Here is a 20568-nt window from a genome sequence, read left to right as displayed (position 1 = left end):
TTAAACACTGCTCACCTCCTATGTATAGAGGGGGTAAAGGGTGACCCAGGTGAATGTAGTCAGGAAACTATTCTACATTTTGCCACTAATTGTATAAAGGTATCTTTTCTAAAACCAAGTAAGTTATTGTTCGCCCTAGTCAGACCTGTTGTAGAATATAATGTACAGTTTGCCATGTATCTTGCCAGGTACACTACAAAACTGGAAAAGCCACAGAGGTTCAAAACAAAAAAAAATATATGAATATCTTTGGTTTCAAAAACCTTGGCTACCAGGAAACACTGGAGTCTTTGTCCTTGTATTCAGTTTAAATGGCATACACCACAAGCCCTGAGGCTCATTACACACACACACACACACACACACACACACACACACACACACACACACACACACACACACACACACACACACACACGTATATGCAGATCTACTTTGATATATTGAAAGACCACAATCCTAAACATTATTTTTGTGAGACAAAAATAACGAAACTTAAAATCCTGAACCACAGACCTTTTTCCAGGGCAAGTAAATACTTGCTCAAAGCTACACAATACACACTGTACCATCTGAAACCCACCTAGGTTAGGAGCTACACCAACCACACCCCCACTAACTATATATACCAACCCAAGGATCACACTACAGTGGAGAAAAGTTAATATTTCCCCACAATGAGCAAGTATTTACTTACCCTGGGAAAAAGTCTGTGGGTCGGGATTTTAAGTTTCGTTATTATCGTCTTGTGAAAATAACGTTCTGGATTATGGTCTTTTGATATGTCAAAGTAGATTCATATATGCATATGGCTATGGCAGTGTGCACAGAAAGGAGCTTCTCATTAGGGCTGCAATACAGACGTACATCCAGATAGTCTTACATCAGCTTAAGGCCAGAATGAAGTACAGACAGCTATAATATACACACCTCATACACTAGCAGTGACGATAGTTATCACAAGTCCATACACACAGAAGTCAGAAACACATTGCTTATCTGTTGTTGTAACATTAATCAGAATACATGCTGAGAAATGTATTATAAGCAGGAAAATTACTTTGATGGCTAATGGAATGTAAACATATACTTATGGTAATAGAAAGCACTGAGACAGGCAGCAGTCGGCAAAGGAAGGTGAGCAATAAAAATGGCTGCAAAACATTATGCTGAAGGGTGCAACCATTGCTAGACTATAAATGCAGGTGAAACTTAACCACAAAAGCTGGGGAATAGTATAGGAGCAATATATACCAAACTATTATCTTCTTGATAAAATAGCATAATAATCTTTGTATTGTATCTAAATGAATGCCAGTAAGAAATGACAAAAGGAAACCAAGAGGTAAATCCACACATCATCTCAGTCCACATGGCTGATATCTTCATTTAGGAAACAAGGCATGCCACACACACATATACTCATTAAAAGAAAAGCTGTCAGTAAATAACATTTCAATGTAATAGAATGCATGATAGTAACAAAAGAGAATTGCACTTCAATGGATTAGAACCCATGCCTTGGATAGTATGGATTAGAACCCATGCCTTGGATAGTGACAGTTTCTGTGTCAGTGTATTAGCTTTGCAAAACACACAGGCACACATAGAAAGAGATGTCTGGGGGACACATTTCAAAGGAACAGAACAATAGATTTTCAGAGTGAGAAATGTCCATTTTATAACAGTTGACGATTATGAAAGGATTAAAACCCTTTACCCAGTGGACTGGAGCTGCACATATAAGTGCATTATTACACTAAGGCATGGAAGTAGTTAGGCTATAGATATTATTATTACTATTTTCATTTCATATTGATGCGCCTTGATTATCAACTTACTCGTAGGAGCAATAACAATGCATTTCCACACCTTATGGATTTTTTTGTAGACTGCTACAATGTGTACCTCCTTGGATTTGAGTATCTGCCTGTTTTATTGATATGCTGTAAACCAGATAATTAGTATGTAAAGCCACATAAATACCTATAGTGTAGGTGTCTTAAAGAAGGCCCTTATTGGGAATGCCACAACTATGTGTAATACTTTTTGAAATGAACATACTAGAATAGCATGCAAGTATTATGGGATTACAAACATCCATCTAATGCACTGATTTAGAAGAAGTTAGACTATATGCATTAATTATATCTCATTTCACATGTTTGTTGATGTACATGATTGGTCCCCTTAGGTGCATGATTGATGGCATTTTTTAGTGCATGATATGGCATTTTCTTCATTTATGACATAGGACAAAAATTGTTGGTTCTCTGTGACAACATTTGGCAATTGATGTTTCACTCTGCGAACTGTTGCACAAGAAAAAGGTACAGAATAATAAACATTTTTTGGTTGGCATACGTTTTTGGGCACGTGTGATGTGTTCATCTAGTCATTGACCACAGTATAGGTTGGAAATAGGAGTGCAGACAGAGATGAAAAGGCGATGAACAGAGGAAGCAAGAGCTGGGTGGAACACAAGGAGAGCCAATAAGGAATCAGCAGCATGGATATGGAATAGTAGTCGATATTTCTTAGCATCTTATCTTAACAATGGTAAATGAATTAACGTATACATTTGTTTGTAAAGTACGAAAACACTGACATAATATACAGTGTGATTGCAGACGTATCTTTTTCTGGGAAATGGAAGACAAGATAAACAAAAAGCTTCATCTGAATGTATTCACATCCCTATCTCCATTACGGACTTTTCTGAGACATTTGCAATTGAGTAGCATGGCTTATTATGGAAACAGTCATAGGAAAGGTATTTGACAAACACATTTCAGGGAATGAGAACAAGAGCTCTACACCTGAATGTATTTGACCCTCTGCCTTTGTCACTAACATTCCCTAGATCACTGCATTAGAATGGCATTCCATGTTAGAATTCATAGGAAAGGCCTGCGGCAAACAGTTTTCTTTGAAAAGTTAGAACAGTGTTGAGTGAATACTACACATTGTAACACAAATACCAGCACCAGGTGACTACAGCAATCCACCCAGTGTACTGATAATATACAAATCAGTATAAAACCATTAAATACATGTAATATGTTCATCTTATTTCATAATTACAATGAAAGTACGTACTACGTTATACAGATTGCTCTGTATGGTGATACAAACTATACATCCATAGATCTGAATCCCTGTCTACTTAATTTGTGATTCTCTAGCAAAGTACACAAAACAACAGCAGAACTAATGAAATTGACAGTAAGAATGTAAAGTGAAGTTGTCAGATAAAACAAATTGCAGGGAACAGTAGAAAAGTGTAGAAGACTGAAAAAACCTTTTATAACACAAGAACCATCAGGGAATTAAACTCTTCCACCATTGCACTGAAAATGTACACCTCACTCCATGTGTACACTGAGCCATGAAAGGTGTCACATACAGGTATTATATTTAGCTTACTTTAATGCACCATGGTAAGTTAATAGTGCTTGCTACAGATACTTTGGCAGATGGCTTCAATGTTGAAATTAATGGTTTTGAACTGCTATCTCTTTAACAATCTGTAGACCAGTGCATTAGTAAGTGATGCCAAAGAATATTTTAAATTGAAAGGATGACCAAACACACATATCCAGGAAAAATGTTAGTACAATGCACAGAAATGTGATTTTTTTATAAGATATTTGTGGGCACGTGTGCGGTGTCTGTCTGTTATCTCTGTCTTATATTTTAAAAATCAGAGTATTGCTTGGTGACACATCTTCACTGAGCTCATGCATGGTGGATGCGAAGATCTTAGCATGTTTGTAGGACCTTTCTTAATTTTTGTCACAGAATGAGAAATGCCATTTCTCTATGGTTGTAGATGACCATCAAAGTTGCTCTATGCTAACTGCCACTTAACATGTGACTATAGAGGGTCTATATTATAACTTCAAAGATGTAAAACTTCAAAAGTTATAATATCGAATCCACTACATCGAAGGATGAAAATAGCGAAGCCCTGGAACATCAAAATCTTACCTAGGGCAAGATTTTGGTGAGCCATTCCGTGGCTTCGCTATTTCCTCCATTGTGGTGCAAAAGTTACGGACCTTAGGGTCAGGGTGCGGGTTAAGGTAAGTGGATAGTTAGTAATATATGTATGGTTTAGTATAGGGTTGTGTTTTGTTAACTGTATGTGTGTGGTTTATTTATTTTGGTGTGCTTGTGTTGTGTGTATGTTTTTCCCTGGGGAAAAAATTTGCTATTCTGTGCATTCAATGTTATCATAATTCGAAATTCCAAGTTCAAACTTATGGTGTTCAATATTTTGGAATTTCGAATATATCATATAGACCCACCATAGAGATATGATTTCTATAAATAATCCCTTTGTGACTATGTACATGTTTTGTCTATCTGTGTTATCATCAGATTAAAGGGTAGACATGGAATATTGGACTGAGATGAAAAGTGAAACGACACAGTAGTTTGAACCCACGATGAGCTTAGAAGGACCGAGGTGGATGAGGATGTGTTAAGAGCATATCCAACAACCTCCGAGCTCAAGAATGCTAGATGATTCAAAACCACGCTGTTTATGACATAATGTACACACTAATGTTAGGAATGTTTCATTTCAGGAGAAAGGAGTATATGAATGCTAAACAAAATAACTACATCTCCATGGATATGAAACCATTTTTGTGTCACTCACATTCTCCAATTCAGTGTTTGACAATCATACATAGGGGAGTTGTTTTTAAAACACATATCAGGGTTAACATAGGACAGCAAGAAACATGACATGCACTTGAACAGATTGGAACCCATGCCTTTGTGATTCATATCCCCAGATCCAGAACATTAGCCAAAGTTGCCACTGAAGCTCTCAGAGAAAAAATATAAATCAATAAAATAAATGGCAGGGGAATGGAACACAGTCATATGACGAAAACATAATACTGCAATATAACATTCAACCCACAGCAGATTATAACCCAGCACCCATTGCACTGACCAAGCACTCACATCATGAATGCACTGAGGCACAGAGACCTTTACAAGGAAAATGTGAACTTCACTGCATTTCATTATTGTCAGGTGACATAGATGATTGATCAGCTCATTTGCTTGACTGATGGGAAGATCTTTGTGTGATCTTAAGGTATTCACAGTTGTTTCTTAATTTTTGCTATAGGATTGGAACTATCCTTTCCCTGTGGTTATGGATGACCAGCGACATTGCTCTCTGCCAACTGTCACACAATGTATAACCACAGAAAGATGATTTTCATATATAATCCCTTTTGGAAACATGTGCAGTGTGTTTATTTATATTTTAACCAGAACAAAGGTTGTGAATGGGAGTACAGGGTAGAGATGAAAATGTGAAGCAAGCAGATGCAGGACACAAGGTTTACAAATAAGGAATGAGCAGGGTAGAGGTTGGATAGGAGCATACCTCTCAACTTTATAGCTCAATACAGGTAAATTACAGCAATATTCTTAAATACGTACTAACTGACATTCTCAGTTTGTCAGAAAACTACACTTCTTATGATGAAAAATTGGAGCTTGTCATGTGTACATTAATTAAATGTCTGCGAAGTTAAGTTATGTGTGGGAGTATTTTTTGTGGGGTGAGGTGCCCTAGCTATCTATCAATTTATTTATTTATTTATTTATTTATTTATTTATGTTTTGAGAAAGGAAATTTGGGAATGGAAGTCAGGGAAGTAAAACATGGGTAAAAGGGGGATGGTAGGTTGTAAGAGAAGACAGACATGACTGACAAGGTGTGGAGTAACACAATGAGGGAGGGTGAACACAACAGCATAGGAGACATCAGACACTTAGAAGAAGACAAAAGTCAAGGGGAGGAATGGATTACTTACAGGGATGCTCATTGACAGAAAAGGGAAGGGAACACTGGGTTTGGGAACAGAAGTGAGTGTTCAGAGATGTAGTCTTCACTAACTTCAAAGCAGTCAGAGATTACTGACCACTTTGGGAGCCACCACCAGCGGTCCTGATGTAAAAGGTAGACTCAGCACCAGACAATGATGCAACTTGCTGAGTTGCTGGAGCATGATCTCTATGCAGCAGATGTCGGCATCAAATCTTCTGTACAGTACCTTCCCCACAAGATCTGCCAGCTCCTGACAGGTGATAGAATTGTCATCTTTACTTGCACTGCTACCAACAGATATCACTGGTTGGGCTTATGGGTAGAAGTGGCTTTCTCTGCCTACTTCTTCAGCAAATCCCTGTTGGTATGTAAAACACTGTAAACAACAACCAGTGCATGGCTACCTGAAGCAGGTGCTACAGGTAGGACAACAGTTGTGGATTCAACTCTGGCAGGCTGAGACTCAGATGTGTTAAGTGCCTCTGGAAGAGGTTGTGATGGTGGCACTGTTACTGATACCTGTGGGGGGAGATAACAGGCCACACCAGTGTGATCAGTGCAGTTTGCTGAGCTGTTGCATATAACAGTAACATAGATGGAGAGATATAAAAAGAAATAAATAGAAAGGATATTAATAAAAAGGGTGGTGAAAAGATATTCAAAAACAGTGAAATTGCATTCTTAACTATTTTTGATCATACTCATAATACAATGAAAGAAAATAAGCTTTCAATAATAGGATCTACACAGTTATTTAACGTTAACCATTTTATTTTTAAATTTTTTCACTTCAACTATTCTAACAATTAAAATTACCTGACAATACCAACCATTTTTTTTTGGTGGTGGGAGGGGGGATTGAAGCCATAGCCATCCTAACCATCTCATTGCACATAAACTTAACATGATAAGACACGTCTCCAGCTGCATGAGGTATGGGGCATGTAGAAGCACTTTTCTAACATTGCATAGTCATACTAATTCAAGTTTAGAATTCCAACCCTGACAGATGTCCTGCTGTATAAATGTTATTTGTCACTGTTTTCATTGCTACCTGTCACTATGCAGACACGTCTTTCACAACAGTGGCTATACTTACCCTTGATCCATCTTAGGCACTCTAGTCTGTCATGTTCCCTGGTCAGCAGCTCGATGGTGGGGATAAGGAAATATATCCTTTTCCCCATTGTAGTGTGGTCTCGGAGTTGGTATGTTTAGGTAGGGGGATGTGGGGGGTGCAAAGGTGCTTGCCCCCCTGCAAAAGCATGGTAAATTAATTATTTAGTATTATTTTTTACTTACCTTTGTGGCGCATTCTGATGACGGAACTTGTTCGGCATTTCAGATTCCGCTCTTTCTGTGTTTTGCTGTGTATGTAGATCGACCTTTATGTGTTGATGTACATACACTTGATGTTTAGTGCTTTTGGGCTTTTAATATAGACCCCTATTAGGGAATATGTCTGATAGGATTTGTAACACCAGTACAAGACCACAGTTGTTGTTTCCAGTGTTTTACATACCAACAGGGATTTGCTGAAGAAGTAGGCAGAGAAAGCCACTTCTACCCATAAACCCAAGTTTACTGAGACAGAAAATGAGGTGTTACCACTGACCATCCATCTTCTTTGTAGACAGCTCTTTGCTTCCTCCACTAATGTAAGTAGTTGTCCAAGAATTTTCTGGATATTCTCTGTGTTTAGGCCTGGTACTGTCGCCGATGTCAATATGTGGTAGCCACAATCATAATTATGATGTACTCCATCAAAGAATGACCAATATGACCTATGCTACCAATAACAGAGTAGTAGTCATGGCACTGGAAAGGAAGGTGACAGGTGGTGAGACATCTACTAAACTACCCCTTCCTGAGAAAGAGAAGTTCTGGGGCTCTCTTTACAGCAATGCCACCACCACAGAGATTCACAGTGCAGTGCTGAATGTTGGGTTAAAGATGGAGAGGCCCCATAGAATTTGTACTGATGATACCTCAGGTATGTATTCCTGCTATCAATATCTGACCGTAGATTTAGCTGTTAGTCTCCTTACAGGCTACAATGACTGACTCGCTTGTAGTGTATAGGTATATTGGGCATCCAGGTGTAACATCCATCTGCACAAGGTATGGTCAGGATTGTAACACAATATCCTATCTTTATAGTTGTCACAACATCAGTTGCATGTGTAGTTTTTGTGGTGGGACATACATAGGATATTTTTTTGGGGGTATTGACAGGTGAAACATTTTCTGGTATCAGTACTGTGGAACCCCATCCCTTCTGATGTTGGAGGATCTTTAGCCTCTGATGATGATGAATGGGATGAGCAGGCACAATCAAGTTATTTCCTTCCTGTCCACCATCCATTTGGGTAGTCTAGTCTACATTATGTGAAAAAAGTACTTTTTTATAAGAACATTTCTTTTTATTTAACACACTTACATAATATCCATTTTGGCATTCTTCATCCGTGGTGCAATGTTTCCTTCAATTGTAGTTGACGCATATTAAATTTACTCATACTTCTCCTACCATTCATACATATGGGTCAAGCCCAGAACCAGTGATTACTGTATATCATCTTTCATATTCTAATAATTTAATCATGCCTTCTAAACTAATTTTTATATTTATAACTTAACTCTCATTGATAAGTCCACATCTATCAATGGGTCCATTCTCCACATCCCATTTTCCCCAAATCTCTATCTGTTTGTACCTGACATATGCATTCCTTATTAGTCCAACCATAACAGCAGGCACTTACCACTGTATGTTTCCATTTTAAAGACATTGTATTGTATCATTTAATTACATATTGTTTAGCTTCATCTCTACAGTCAATAAACAATCACCCTTATATGTGCCTTCTTATTTTATTTATTATTTATTTATTTATTTTACATTTGTTGACCGGGACAGTCTGACTGGATACCTGTCCATTTTCAGCGGAGGCCGGGGACAAAGCTCCAAACTTACAAACCGATAAAGACAAGCAAGTTACAGTATATGCACAAACATATTCTTACATAAATAAATCTAAGCATCTCACTTTTTCTTTTGTATCTATATTCCTCCCTTTGCCATCATTTAAAGTGATTCATTTCCCTTTATGCAGTTTCTTTTATAAACAGATTCTTATTTCTTACCTTATCAACTCTCTTCTTTGAAGTATTTGCAGTTACCATTTTATTCCTCAAACTTTTCCATAGACAGGTGGATATCTTCCTAATCCTAGTTTCCACTTTTCCATTCACTCTTTTCCCACTTTCCAATCTTCCCCTCCCTCTTCCTTTTATCCCCCATCTGTTGTGCCTATTCTTCCTTCTCTTCTCTCATGTTCCTTTCATTTATTAGTCTTCCTCTCCCTCTTTATTTTATCCCCCATCTGTTGTGCCTATTTTTCCTTCTCTTCTCTCATGTTCCTTTCATTTATTGGTCTTTCTCTTTCCCTTTTTTTCCCCCATGGGCCCATTTAATCTGATATCAGCTCACTCCCTCCTCTGTGCTGCCTCTTTTGCTTTATCAGCTAGCAACTCCAAAAGACACCGAAGTTCTTCTATACTTGAGGAATTTTGTTTTCATTTCTCCAGTATCACCTTTCCTATTGTTATTATTGTCCGTACTAAATATCTCTTATCCTCCACTATTTGATCTCTTTTCCCAATAAAAGCATTCTCAGGAATTCATTAAAGTTCCTAGCTATGAGATTTATAGCTTCTGCTGGAAAGGCCCTTCTACAATGATGTGCTCATTTGCAGTTCAGAAACGTGTGAGACATTACAAGGCAAGACCTCATTAACAGCTAATTTGCATGTTTCTTGAATCGCAGTTACTACTGCAACATGCAGTTTATGGCTGGTCTGCACATCACGGTAGTAACTTGCAACTTGTGTAAGCAGGTGTACCTCCCAGTCACTCATTCTCTCATACACACACACACAGACACACAGACACACACACACACACAGACACACAGACACACAATCACCATACTCCCTGTACTTGTCCCTATCCTATCTATCCTCCCATGCCCCCCCCCCCCTTCTTATAATACTTTGCAGCCATCACAGGAAGTATGCATTATGTTCTGATTGACTGGTGTATCTCCCTTCCTTCAGATCCCTGTTATGATGTCAGGGCCAGTATGCCACTGATTTTTATCCTGGTGACCAATGCTTCTCCCCACCCCCAGTTCCAGCAGTAATGTTGGTGCCATCTCTGCACTTAAAGTGTTGCCTGTTCTTCAGTGGTCTTCCCCACCCCCGTCCCTTTAGCAACATTTGTGTTGGTACAGAATTTAACAAATGAATCTCTGTTGGTCTAATGTATCCCCCACCCCTGATCCCCCATTTTGCTCTCAGGGCTGTTATGGCACTTTAACTGTGAGCCTGGTGTCTAGTAGAGTCTCCACACCTCATGTTTGATGGTTTTGTGGTGGGGTCAGCAATATGAATCAACACAACTAAACACTTTCTTGAATCCCTCAGCCATGTAGAAGCCTTCCTAGAGAGGGTTCTGGGGAGAGAGCTCATGGATAATTAGCATGTGTATCCCTCCCCCAGAATACCTCATTAGCATTCAGCACAACCATGAGGCCATCCCTTCCTAATGCTGTATCTTTTTGTGTTGAATTGGAGAAAGATACAGCAGCATGTACATCTCCATATACACACTGAGGTACCTTCATGAAATCAGGTGCCTGCCATATCTAGTTTTAACTCCCTTTCAAAAATCATATCTAATGTCTACTGTAACTGCACCTTATATACATTCAGTTTTGTACAGTCCCAAAATACATGTTCCCAGGTTTCAGTCTCACCTGTATTACATCTCTGCCTCTCTATGGCCCCCGAGAATATTTTAACTAGTATTACAGGTGTATAAAAATATCTATGCAAACACTCCCATGGGAAGATCCTGAATTTCCCATCTTTTATGACATTTCTTGGCAGTTGATCATTTCAGCCCATATTTCCTCAGTTAGTTGAGCATGCACTTCCTTCCCCAATCCTTTTTTTTCATTTTGAGTGCTTGCTTGGAGTATGTTGCTCAAATACTTACTACTCTTTGATATATTCCCCTCCCACACACCTGTCCAGCTTCCTATTATCTATTTCTCTACATATTTCTGGTTGTTTGAGTTCCTGTAAGTACTGCCTATTTATCTTTCCCCATTTTGCTTTTACCCCTTGAAATCCACCCCTCCAGTTTCCCTATTAATCCAAATTCTTCTTGTACTTCATTCCAGGATTTCAGGCTACTTCCTGTAACCTTAATAGTTACCTTTTGCCAGTATTTTACAATATTTCATGTCCATCTCCATCTCTATGGTGCTGATTTAGTCCATGTATTGTTACCCTTATTTCTTCCCATAGAAAGTATTAACTGCTTCCATCATTTCAACTTCTTTTTTTCCCAACAATTTTTATTGATTTTATAAACCTTAAAAGAGTAAAATTTAGTCATAAACAAATTGAAACAACAACAAATAACTATTTACAAGAATCCACAGCAGTAGGATAGTAATACAAGACATTAATACTTTTCCAACAAATCAAACACATTTTGCCAATGCATTTTTTGATGAGTGATATTTGATGTCCTTATAGGGCGGCCACGGTGGTGCAGTGGTTAGCATTGCCGCCTCACAGCAAGAGGTTCTCCGGTTCGATCCTCAGCTGGGGTGCCTTCTGTGCGGAGTCTGCATGTCCTCCCTGTGGTCGCGTGGGTTTCCTCCGGGTGCTCCGGTTTCCTCCCACATCCCAAAGACATGCTGCAGGTGGATTGGACACTCTAAATTGGCCCTAGGTGTGCGTGTGAGTGTGCCTTCTGTGGAAGGTTGGGCGCCGGGCTGGCAACTCGACACCATAAAACTCCACTGCCATTCAATGTGCGGACAGGTGATCTGCTGTGGCGACCCCTAACCGGGATAAAGCTGAAAGAAGAAGAAGATATTTGATGTCCTTATGTTTAAAGTTGAGAGTTCTTTCTTGCATACAATTTTAGTTAAAACAAGAAAATCATTAAAAGATAAAGCAGTTTTACATTTCCAATTTGTTGTAGTTATTTTTTTAGCTATTGATAAAATTGACCAAAGAAGAGGCACCTATGATCTGGGGAAAATATCAGGTACTAGAGCATTAAATAAAATAAGTGAGTCAGATATACAATATTTATCAGTCCATAATGCCTGGGAACATTTTTTGAATTAATTCCAAAATGGGTCAACCAAATTGCATTTTAATACCATATGTGTCCAATCTGTTTCTGATTCACATTCACATCTCCAACATTTCAGTTTTTTGTTTTATAAATCAATTCAATTTTATTAGGGGTAAAAAAGGTTCTGTGAATAAACTTCCAACTATAAATTCTTCAACAGAGAGAGGATATTATTTTGTAACTTGACTTTAAGATCAGTTTCTTATCATTTATTGTAATTTCAGACCCATTTATTTTTATGGAGTAGTTCCAAAAGGTTCAGTTTAAATGTACCAGTTTGGCTCTCATAATCCTATATATTACTGATGTGTACGATTTATTGTGAAATTGGGTGCAATTAATATTGATTAAGAAGTCTAAGATTTTTGGTATAGTCTTTTCTTGATAATTCATTATTATCTTAATGTTATCATTTGCATATGCTATGCAACCATGAATATTTAGTTAGTTAGTAAGTTAGTGTCCTGGAATTCTAACATCTTGTTTTTATTACATTTTATAATAAAAATTATTAAATGTTTCTAAACAGCCCTTAGTGTTAGGTAAAGGTAATAATAAGAATAGTAAGTCTTTAAGAATATAATTGGTATCAATAAATGATTTGAATATGTGAATGATATAATCCACTAATGGGATTGATGATACTATCTTTATATCATTTACAAAGATAAATTTTAAAATCCAATAAAATTTACTAATTCTGAATAAGCTTTGTGAAATTAGTTTGTATCTGTTATTTTGGATAACTCACTCATTTATGGTTTTCCATGTAGAATGGTATATAGAGTTTAACTATAATGTTATTATGTTTATTATGCTGGATTTTGCATATAGTTCAATATTTGGGAAGGCTACCCCTCCATCTTCCCAACTTTTAGAATGCCAATCAAAATATATAGGCTCATAGGTGGGTACTAGGCTATCAGCCTACAAGCCTAGCCATAACAATTCCCTGGCTATTTCTTCCCACACTATTTCCTTCCCTGGACCCCTGTCTAGCAGGCGACTGACGTGATTCCCAGGGTGAATTTCCTTTCTCACTTTATTAGGATACCAGAGAAATTTCAAAAGGGTGGTGTTTAATTTGTTAATAATTTTTTTGAGGAAGGAATACTAATGCCTGTATATAAAATAGGATTTTTGACAGTATAATCATCGTTATCAAAGTAAGACTGTCTTCCATTGTAAAAAAAAGATTTATTCCAATCTTCAATTAGACCCTTAACTATATTTGTTAGAGTTGTGTAATTAATCTGGATTGTATTTTTTATTGAAGAAGTGATAACGATTCCAAGATAGTTACTATGAGTATTGTTCCAAATGAATTCAGTGAAATTGTTTAGAAAATCAGTGGTTGTTTTATTAATTAATAATGTTCTTGTTTTGTTTTTATTAAAGTATAAGCCTGAAATCTTTTCAAAATAATTTAGAGATGTAATAATTTGTGATAGAGAGGACAATATGTTTCCTGTAGTTATTAGTATATCATCTGCAAATAATTGAACTTTACAACTAAACTCCTCATCTATTAGAAATCCTTTAATTATATGATTTGATCTAATAAAATTTGCAAGGGGTTCAATAGCTATATCAAATAATAAAGGAGATAAAGGACATCCTTGTTTTGTACCCATTGAAATTTTAAAGGATTTTGACCTAAAATAACCAATTTTTCCAAATGAATAAGAATTAGTATATAGATTTGTGATTAGGTTTTTAAATAATTCAGAAAAATTATATTCTTTAACTACTTTAAATAAGTATGACCAGCTAATAGAATCAAAAGCTCTGTTTATATCTAAACTAATTATTGTTAGTTCTTTTTTCTTTAAGAAAAACAGTGAAAGCAGTCAACAAATATGGCAAAATTTGAAGAATCACAAACATAATATATAAAAGACATTTTTATTGTGAACGGCTAGCGCTTACACTGAGTAGCTTCATCAAGGTCTGATGAAGCTACTTAGTGAAAGCGCTTAGCGTTCACAATAAAAACATCTTTTATATATTTTTATGTTTGTGATTCTTCATATTTTGCCATATTTGTTGACTGCTTTTGCTGTTTTTCTTATTTGGACTCATTTTTATTCTATCAGCGGTCACAATACACTCCTCCTTGGAATGGTTACTATAGTGTTTTTTTTTTATGTTAGTTGCCTCTTTTTTCTTTCTGTTTGCTAAATCAATGCGTTTAATCTAATTATATTATCATTGATCTTTCTATTTAACATAAAACCTGTCTGACCTTCATTAATTAATTTTGGAATTATATGTTTCAGTCTTCTAGCTAGAATAGACATAAGTAATTTATAGTCAAATTAAGTAACAATATAGGTCTATAAGAGAAACTGAGCTTACTATTTTTATCTTTTATAAGGATGGGAGAAACAATGGTGTAATGCCAGGATGTGGGATAACTTGAGAAGATTTAATTTTTTTCAAATACATTTTGTAGAAATTTGATAATACAATCTGGTATAAATTTATATAATTCAGGGATTAATCTGTCAATTCCCAGAGCTTTATTTGTCTTCATTTTTTTTTATTTGGTCTTTTATTTCTTTTAATTGGATGTGTTTGTCAATCATATTTTTTTGCTCTCTCGCTAATTTTTGTTGAATACTATTTTTCAAAAAGTTACTAGTGGCAATGGCATTATCTAAATTTGTGGAAGTGCTATTGATATTTTCATAATGACATGTAAAACATTCTAGTATATCCTTTAAATCAGTTATTTTTCTATATTCCCCCTTTGATTTACTTTTATTTCTTTAATGTAGTTGGTATTTTTCTTCTTAGATCTTATAGCTAGTTTATGTAGGGTTTTGGGATTAACTGAATAGAAGCAAATTTTCCATTTTTTTAGCTGTATTGCAATTATACACTGCATTGTATCTAGATATTTTTGATGTAATGATTTTAATTCATGATTTATATTTATATCATTTGGTTTTGCATTTATTTTTAAACTGTGTATGTTAGACTGTAGGGTTTTTAGTTCTTTATTCCATTCCTTTCTTTTATTAAGATACCAGCCTTTAATTTTTCCATATAAGTAAGCCTTTAAGGAGTCCCAAAGTATAATATCAGTGATCTCTCCATTATGATTTATTTCTATAAATTATTTTATTTCTTTATTAAACCATTCCTTAAAATTCTTCAGTTGGGTAATATAAGCTGGAATTCTGGTAATAATGATTAAATTATGAGTTTTAAGAGTAATAGTGAATGAAATGGCATTATGGTCTGATAATGGGCAGGATGTTATTAGTACATCACCAACTTTGAAATATAGGCTGTTAGAGGTGAACACTTTATCTATAGTAGTTTGGGTACCAAAACAAAATGAATAATGTGTATAATGCAGTGAGTTAACAGATTTCAAATCATATATATCTCATAATTTTAGATCATTAATAAAATTGTTTAAATATTTTGCTGCAGATGACAGTTTTATGTTTTGAGTGTTAGTGGTATCAACAATTGATAAAAAATAATTAAAATCTCCTGCTATGATTACTTTACCCTTAATATGTATAATAATAGTATCTAGTAGCTTAACAATTTTCATACCAAATCCTGGAAACCAAATGCATATTAATGTAAAATATTGTTTATTGATTTCAATTGTTATCAGTGTCAACATATCATCCTTATCACTGAATGTATGTATGATTTTAGGTTCAGGTATATTACATCTCATTGTGCCTCTTCTTTTTGACTTAAAATATGAACCAGCTAATATATTATAATATTTAAACAGTATTCTATTTATGTCTTCTTTGATCACATGAGTTTTCTGTAAAAATACTATATGAGCTTTGTTTAAAATCAGATATTTGTTTAAACTGCTTCTTTTCAGTGAATTATTAAAACCATTGATATTTAATGATAAACAATTATATATAGACATAGGAAGAGAAAAAGTCTTTAAGCATATAAATCAAAGGTTTGTAATTTAAATAGTATACTAAACTACAGTGGAATACTGCAGTGGATAAAAAGGAATGATACTAACATTACACATTTTAAAATTGAGAGTATTTAAGCCATGCATCATTAAATAAAACATTCCTGGTTGAATAAATAAATTATTCAAACCACTCTTCAACCAAACCATGTTAAAGCTGTAAATATAATCTGAATGAAGCATGTGCTGCTACTTCTAAAAAGAAATATTGATTTATGAATGATAAAAATTCACTCTTGAAAATAATTAATAAATAAATAATGTTAATTTAAACTGTATGAATAATAATCTGCATTATGATTATTATATTTATATAGATGTTAAAAGAATAACAAGGAACTGTTCTATCTAAACTAGATGTAGCATAGTTACAAGGTTTTAATTTGATTGTTGTGCAATTAGTAAGTATTGATCTCTTGAATTATTAGATGGTCTTTTTCTTTTTTATATTCAAATATATTAAGAAGTAAAAGGATGTTACAATGAAGGAATTATGTGTGGTGAGAGACAAATGCAACCAAGATGTATTCCTAAGCCATTTAGAATATAATTTAATAAAGGTGTCCATGCTTGGTGTTTTGACATTGATATACTGATGATGGTAATAATATTTTAGTCAATTTGAGGGAAGTGTAGAGTAGTACGTTTTCTTTAGTGATATATGGGTAGATCCTACCCACTTAGCTTACATAAATAGGTAAATGACTATATATTAAAATGGCTAGTATCATGACATAGAATTATACAAATTAAAGTATATTGTCTGATTAAATATTGACTTTACAGTATATTAAGTGAGTCAAAGTGTCTAGGTCCATACCAAAAGGACATGGTGCTCCCAAAAGGGGCCCCATGACACCCACAAGCCCGCAGGCCACAAGGACATCCATCAAAACATATCTTTCACATCTTCTGAAGTTCTTCATGTGATACTTTTTATATCCAACTAGAGTAGACTTGGATTCATAATTGTTGAGTAACAAGAACATTTTCCCTTCCTTCTCTTTCATTTTCACTTCCTCTTTTCTTTTCATCCTCCTTTTCTTCTTCTTTAATTTTCCCCTTTTTTGTACATGTTAATATTAAGTTTTTTTCCATTTATTTAGATGTCAGTATGCCTGTGTATAGTTATACAGTTTTATCTCTGTAATGTGTAAGGAGATCTGGATCACTTTCTTCCGCCATTCAAAGGAAAGCTTGCATATTTGTTTATTTAGTCACTTTATTGAGGTTTCAATGAACATCCCTACATCCCACCGACTCACGCATTATCCAAGGTACCCCTCCAAGACTGTCCCCCGCCCCCCAGCCAGCACAAACCCTGACACATTCATCCACATCACAGAGATCTCTAATATTTTCATATGTCATGGAATCTGGGATATATGAATTATATATGTGATAAGAGGGTCCCAATATCTCTCTGTCTATGTAAATTCACCAATTATTAACGTTATGTCACCACGTGTATATTTAGTGTTTATTAATTAGGTAGCAGTTTTGTGTTAATAACTTCTAGAGACTTTACATTTGTCACCCAACACAATGAAATGTCTAATTTCCTGTATTTCAATTATTGTGTGTACTGGTTTTCAGAAATTATTGCAGTTCAACACTAATGGCATATTTCAAATATATATATATATATATATATATATAAAACCTATAGGAGTTATAAATATAAAATGTATGTTATTTACATTTACTTCTAACATATAAAGATTTGAGAAAAAGATTGCATAACATCTCCACTAAGCTCCAATATCTTTAATAATACAAGCATAAACCTGAGAGAAAAAAACAATACTTAGACAACTTAGAGAATGTGCACTATAGGAATGATAGAGTTTTATAAGCAGCGGATTAATTATTAATTTAATAGTACAGTGAACTTTAAACATTGAAATTCTCCCTGAATAAATAGAAAATATAAATAGATCCATATCAACTATATACTCTTTTTTCTTATTATGCAGCTGTGTTCAGTGCACTCAATTTTACACCAAATTAGGGAGTATCTTTGGTCTGTAAAATAAAGCAGTGTTAATGTCTTAAGTAGAGCAGAGTGCCAATTAATAAATGTCTTTAAGAATTTTGTTCTCTTTCATTCTCTTATAGTCTGGTTAGTTAATCTTCCCTAAGTGATAATATTTTGCTATTTAGCTATAGGTGAATTTAATATACTGAAAATTTGTTTTCTTTTTATTTATAGTTATTCTTAAACTATATCTTCGCACCTATATATATTCTTAATTATCACTCAGTAAGTCTCATATATATATTTTTATAGCTATCCACGCTTATATTTCCACATGTATTTTCACATATATACTCATGTAAATCAGTCAAAACGGCAGAAGAAGCTTAAACAGGAAACAACTTTAGCGTATAATAAATTTAATATCCGCTTTCGTTAGAACAAACTTCATCAGAAAACAAAAAACATGAACAAACAAGTCATTTAAATATGCTGGTCAATCAAAACGTCATCTAATTAATTAAACAAATAATTGAAATTTAAAAGGGAATAACCATAAGTCGGAAATAAAATAAAAACAGTTAAAAACACAATTATAACAATAACTCTAGTAAAACTACTTCTATCTATGTTTAGACATGGTTAGTTTACGATGTTTTAAAAAACATTTCAAACTAACTGATTCATTTAGCCCTGGTGGAGTCTATCAGAATACAATCTGATCTGCCATAAAGTTTCTCGTTGCTCTAAAATTCCTAAAGTCCCAGCTCTTCCATCATGTTTACAAATTTCCAAAACAGTGAACAGAATTTTTTTAAAATTTACACAAGATGTTGAATGTTTGTATAAGGCATTGTTGTGATTTTTTGTTTTGATAGCATATAAATGCTCCTTAATATGTTTGCCCAAGCTTCTGGTGGTCATACCCACATAGAAAGCTGGGCATACGGAGCATAATGCAATATATAAAGACTGCTGGTACAGTTTACATAGCCTGGCACCTCTAAAATTCTTTCAGAGGTCGCAACATTGATACAGGGACCTTCAAAGATGAAATGGCATACTGTACAGTTGTCACATCTAAACATACCTTTTTTACTACTAATAGTGGACACCGTATTATGAGTACTAGCTCTCTCTAAAATCATTTTCAATGTGTTGTTTTTTCGAAACACAAAGTTGGGTTTAGAACCAACAACTTTAATAATGTCTTGATTTCCTTGAATTACGTTCCAGTTCTCTTCTAAAATCTTTCTAATCCGAAAACAATCTGAACTCATCTCAAAAGAACAGTAATGTTCAACCTTAGCTAAATTACTAGATTGAATGTTCGCCCGTTGTCTTTTTATGATTTTTAATAAAACCTTTTGACAAAATTGGTGGAAAGAACTGTACCCGCTTATCAAAAATCTCAGTACCAATGTTCATTAAAAATTTTTCTTCATATCCCCTGTGACTAAATAGATACACAATATAGTGAAATTCATGTATAACGTCAATCTCCCTAGTGGTCATACGGCTAGCTCTTATAAACTGGGACAATTTATAAGAGCTACATTATGACCACTAGGGAGATTGACGTTATACATGAATTTCACTATATTGTGTATCTATTTAGTCACAGGGGATATGAAGAAAAATTTTTAATGAACATTGGTACTGAGATTTTTGATAAGCGGGTACAGTTCTTTCCACCAATTTTGTTAAAAGGTTTTATTAAAAATCATAAAAAAGACAACGAAGTGAACATTCAGTCTAGTAATTTAGCTAAGGTTGAACATTACTGTTCTTTTGAGATGAGTTCAGATTGTTTTCGGATTAGAAAGATTTTAGAAGAGAACTGGAAAGTAATTCAAGGAAATCAAGACATTATTAAAGTTGTTGGTTCTAAACCCAACTTTTGTGTTTCGAAAAAGCAACACATTGAAAATGATTTTAGAGAGAGCTAGTACTCATAATACGGTGTCCACTATTAGTAGTAAAAAAGGTATGTTTAGATGTGACAACTGTACAGTATGCCGTTTCATCTTTGAAGGTCCCTGTATCAATGTTGCGACCTCTGAAAGAATTTTAGAGGTGCCAGGCTATGTAAACTGTACCAGCAGTGGGCTTGTATATATTGCATTATGCTCTGTATGCCCAGCTTTCTATGTGGGTATGACCACCAGAAGCTTGGGCAAACGTATTAAGGAGCATTTATATGCTATCAAAACAAAAAATCACAACAATGCCTTATACAAACATTCAACATCTTGTGTAAATTTTAAAAAAATTCTGTTCACTGTTTTGGAAATTTGTAAACATGATGGAAGAGCTGGGGACTTTAGGAATTTTGTAGAGCAACGAAACTTTATGGCAGATCAGATTGCATTCTGATATTCCACCAGGCTAAATGAATCAGTTAGTTTGAAATGTTTTAAAACATCGTAAACTAACCATGTCTAAACATATAGATAGAAGTAGTTTACTAGAGTTATTGTTATAATTGTGTTTTTAACTGTTTTTATTTTATTTCCGACTTATGGTTATTCCCTTTA

The 20568-nt window shown here is 34.8% G+C and overlaps 1 protein-coding gene across 1 annotated transcript in view; it reads right to left on the bottom strand.

Moving 5' to 3' along the window:
* LOC122810803 (tyrosine-protein phosphatase non-receptor type substrate 1-like) overlaps positions 1-19311 on the bottom strand; it is a 231501-nt gene extending 212190 nt beyond the window's left edge. The window contains exon 1 of the mRNA XM_044082364.1: positions 19122-19311. Within this exon, the coding sequence (XP_043938299.1) occupies positions 19122-19311 (190 nt within the window). The remainder of the gene's footprint in view (positions 1-19121) is intronic.
* Positions 19312-20568: the final 1257 nt, after the last annotated feature.

Source organism: Protopterus annectens, chromosome 9.part0, assembly GCF_019279795.1.
Source record: "Protopterus annectens isolate FY-2018-M chromosome 9.part0, PAN1.0, whole genome shotgun sequence".
In the NCBI taxonomy this organism is placed as follows: domain Eukaryota; kingdom Metazoa; phylum Chordata; order Ceratodontiformes; family Protopteridae; genus Protopterus; species Protopterus annectens.
This window is presented reverse-complemented; position numbering and strand designations above follow the sequence as displayed.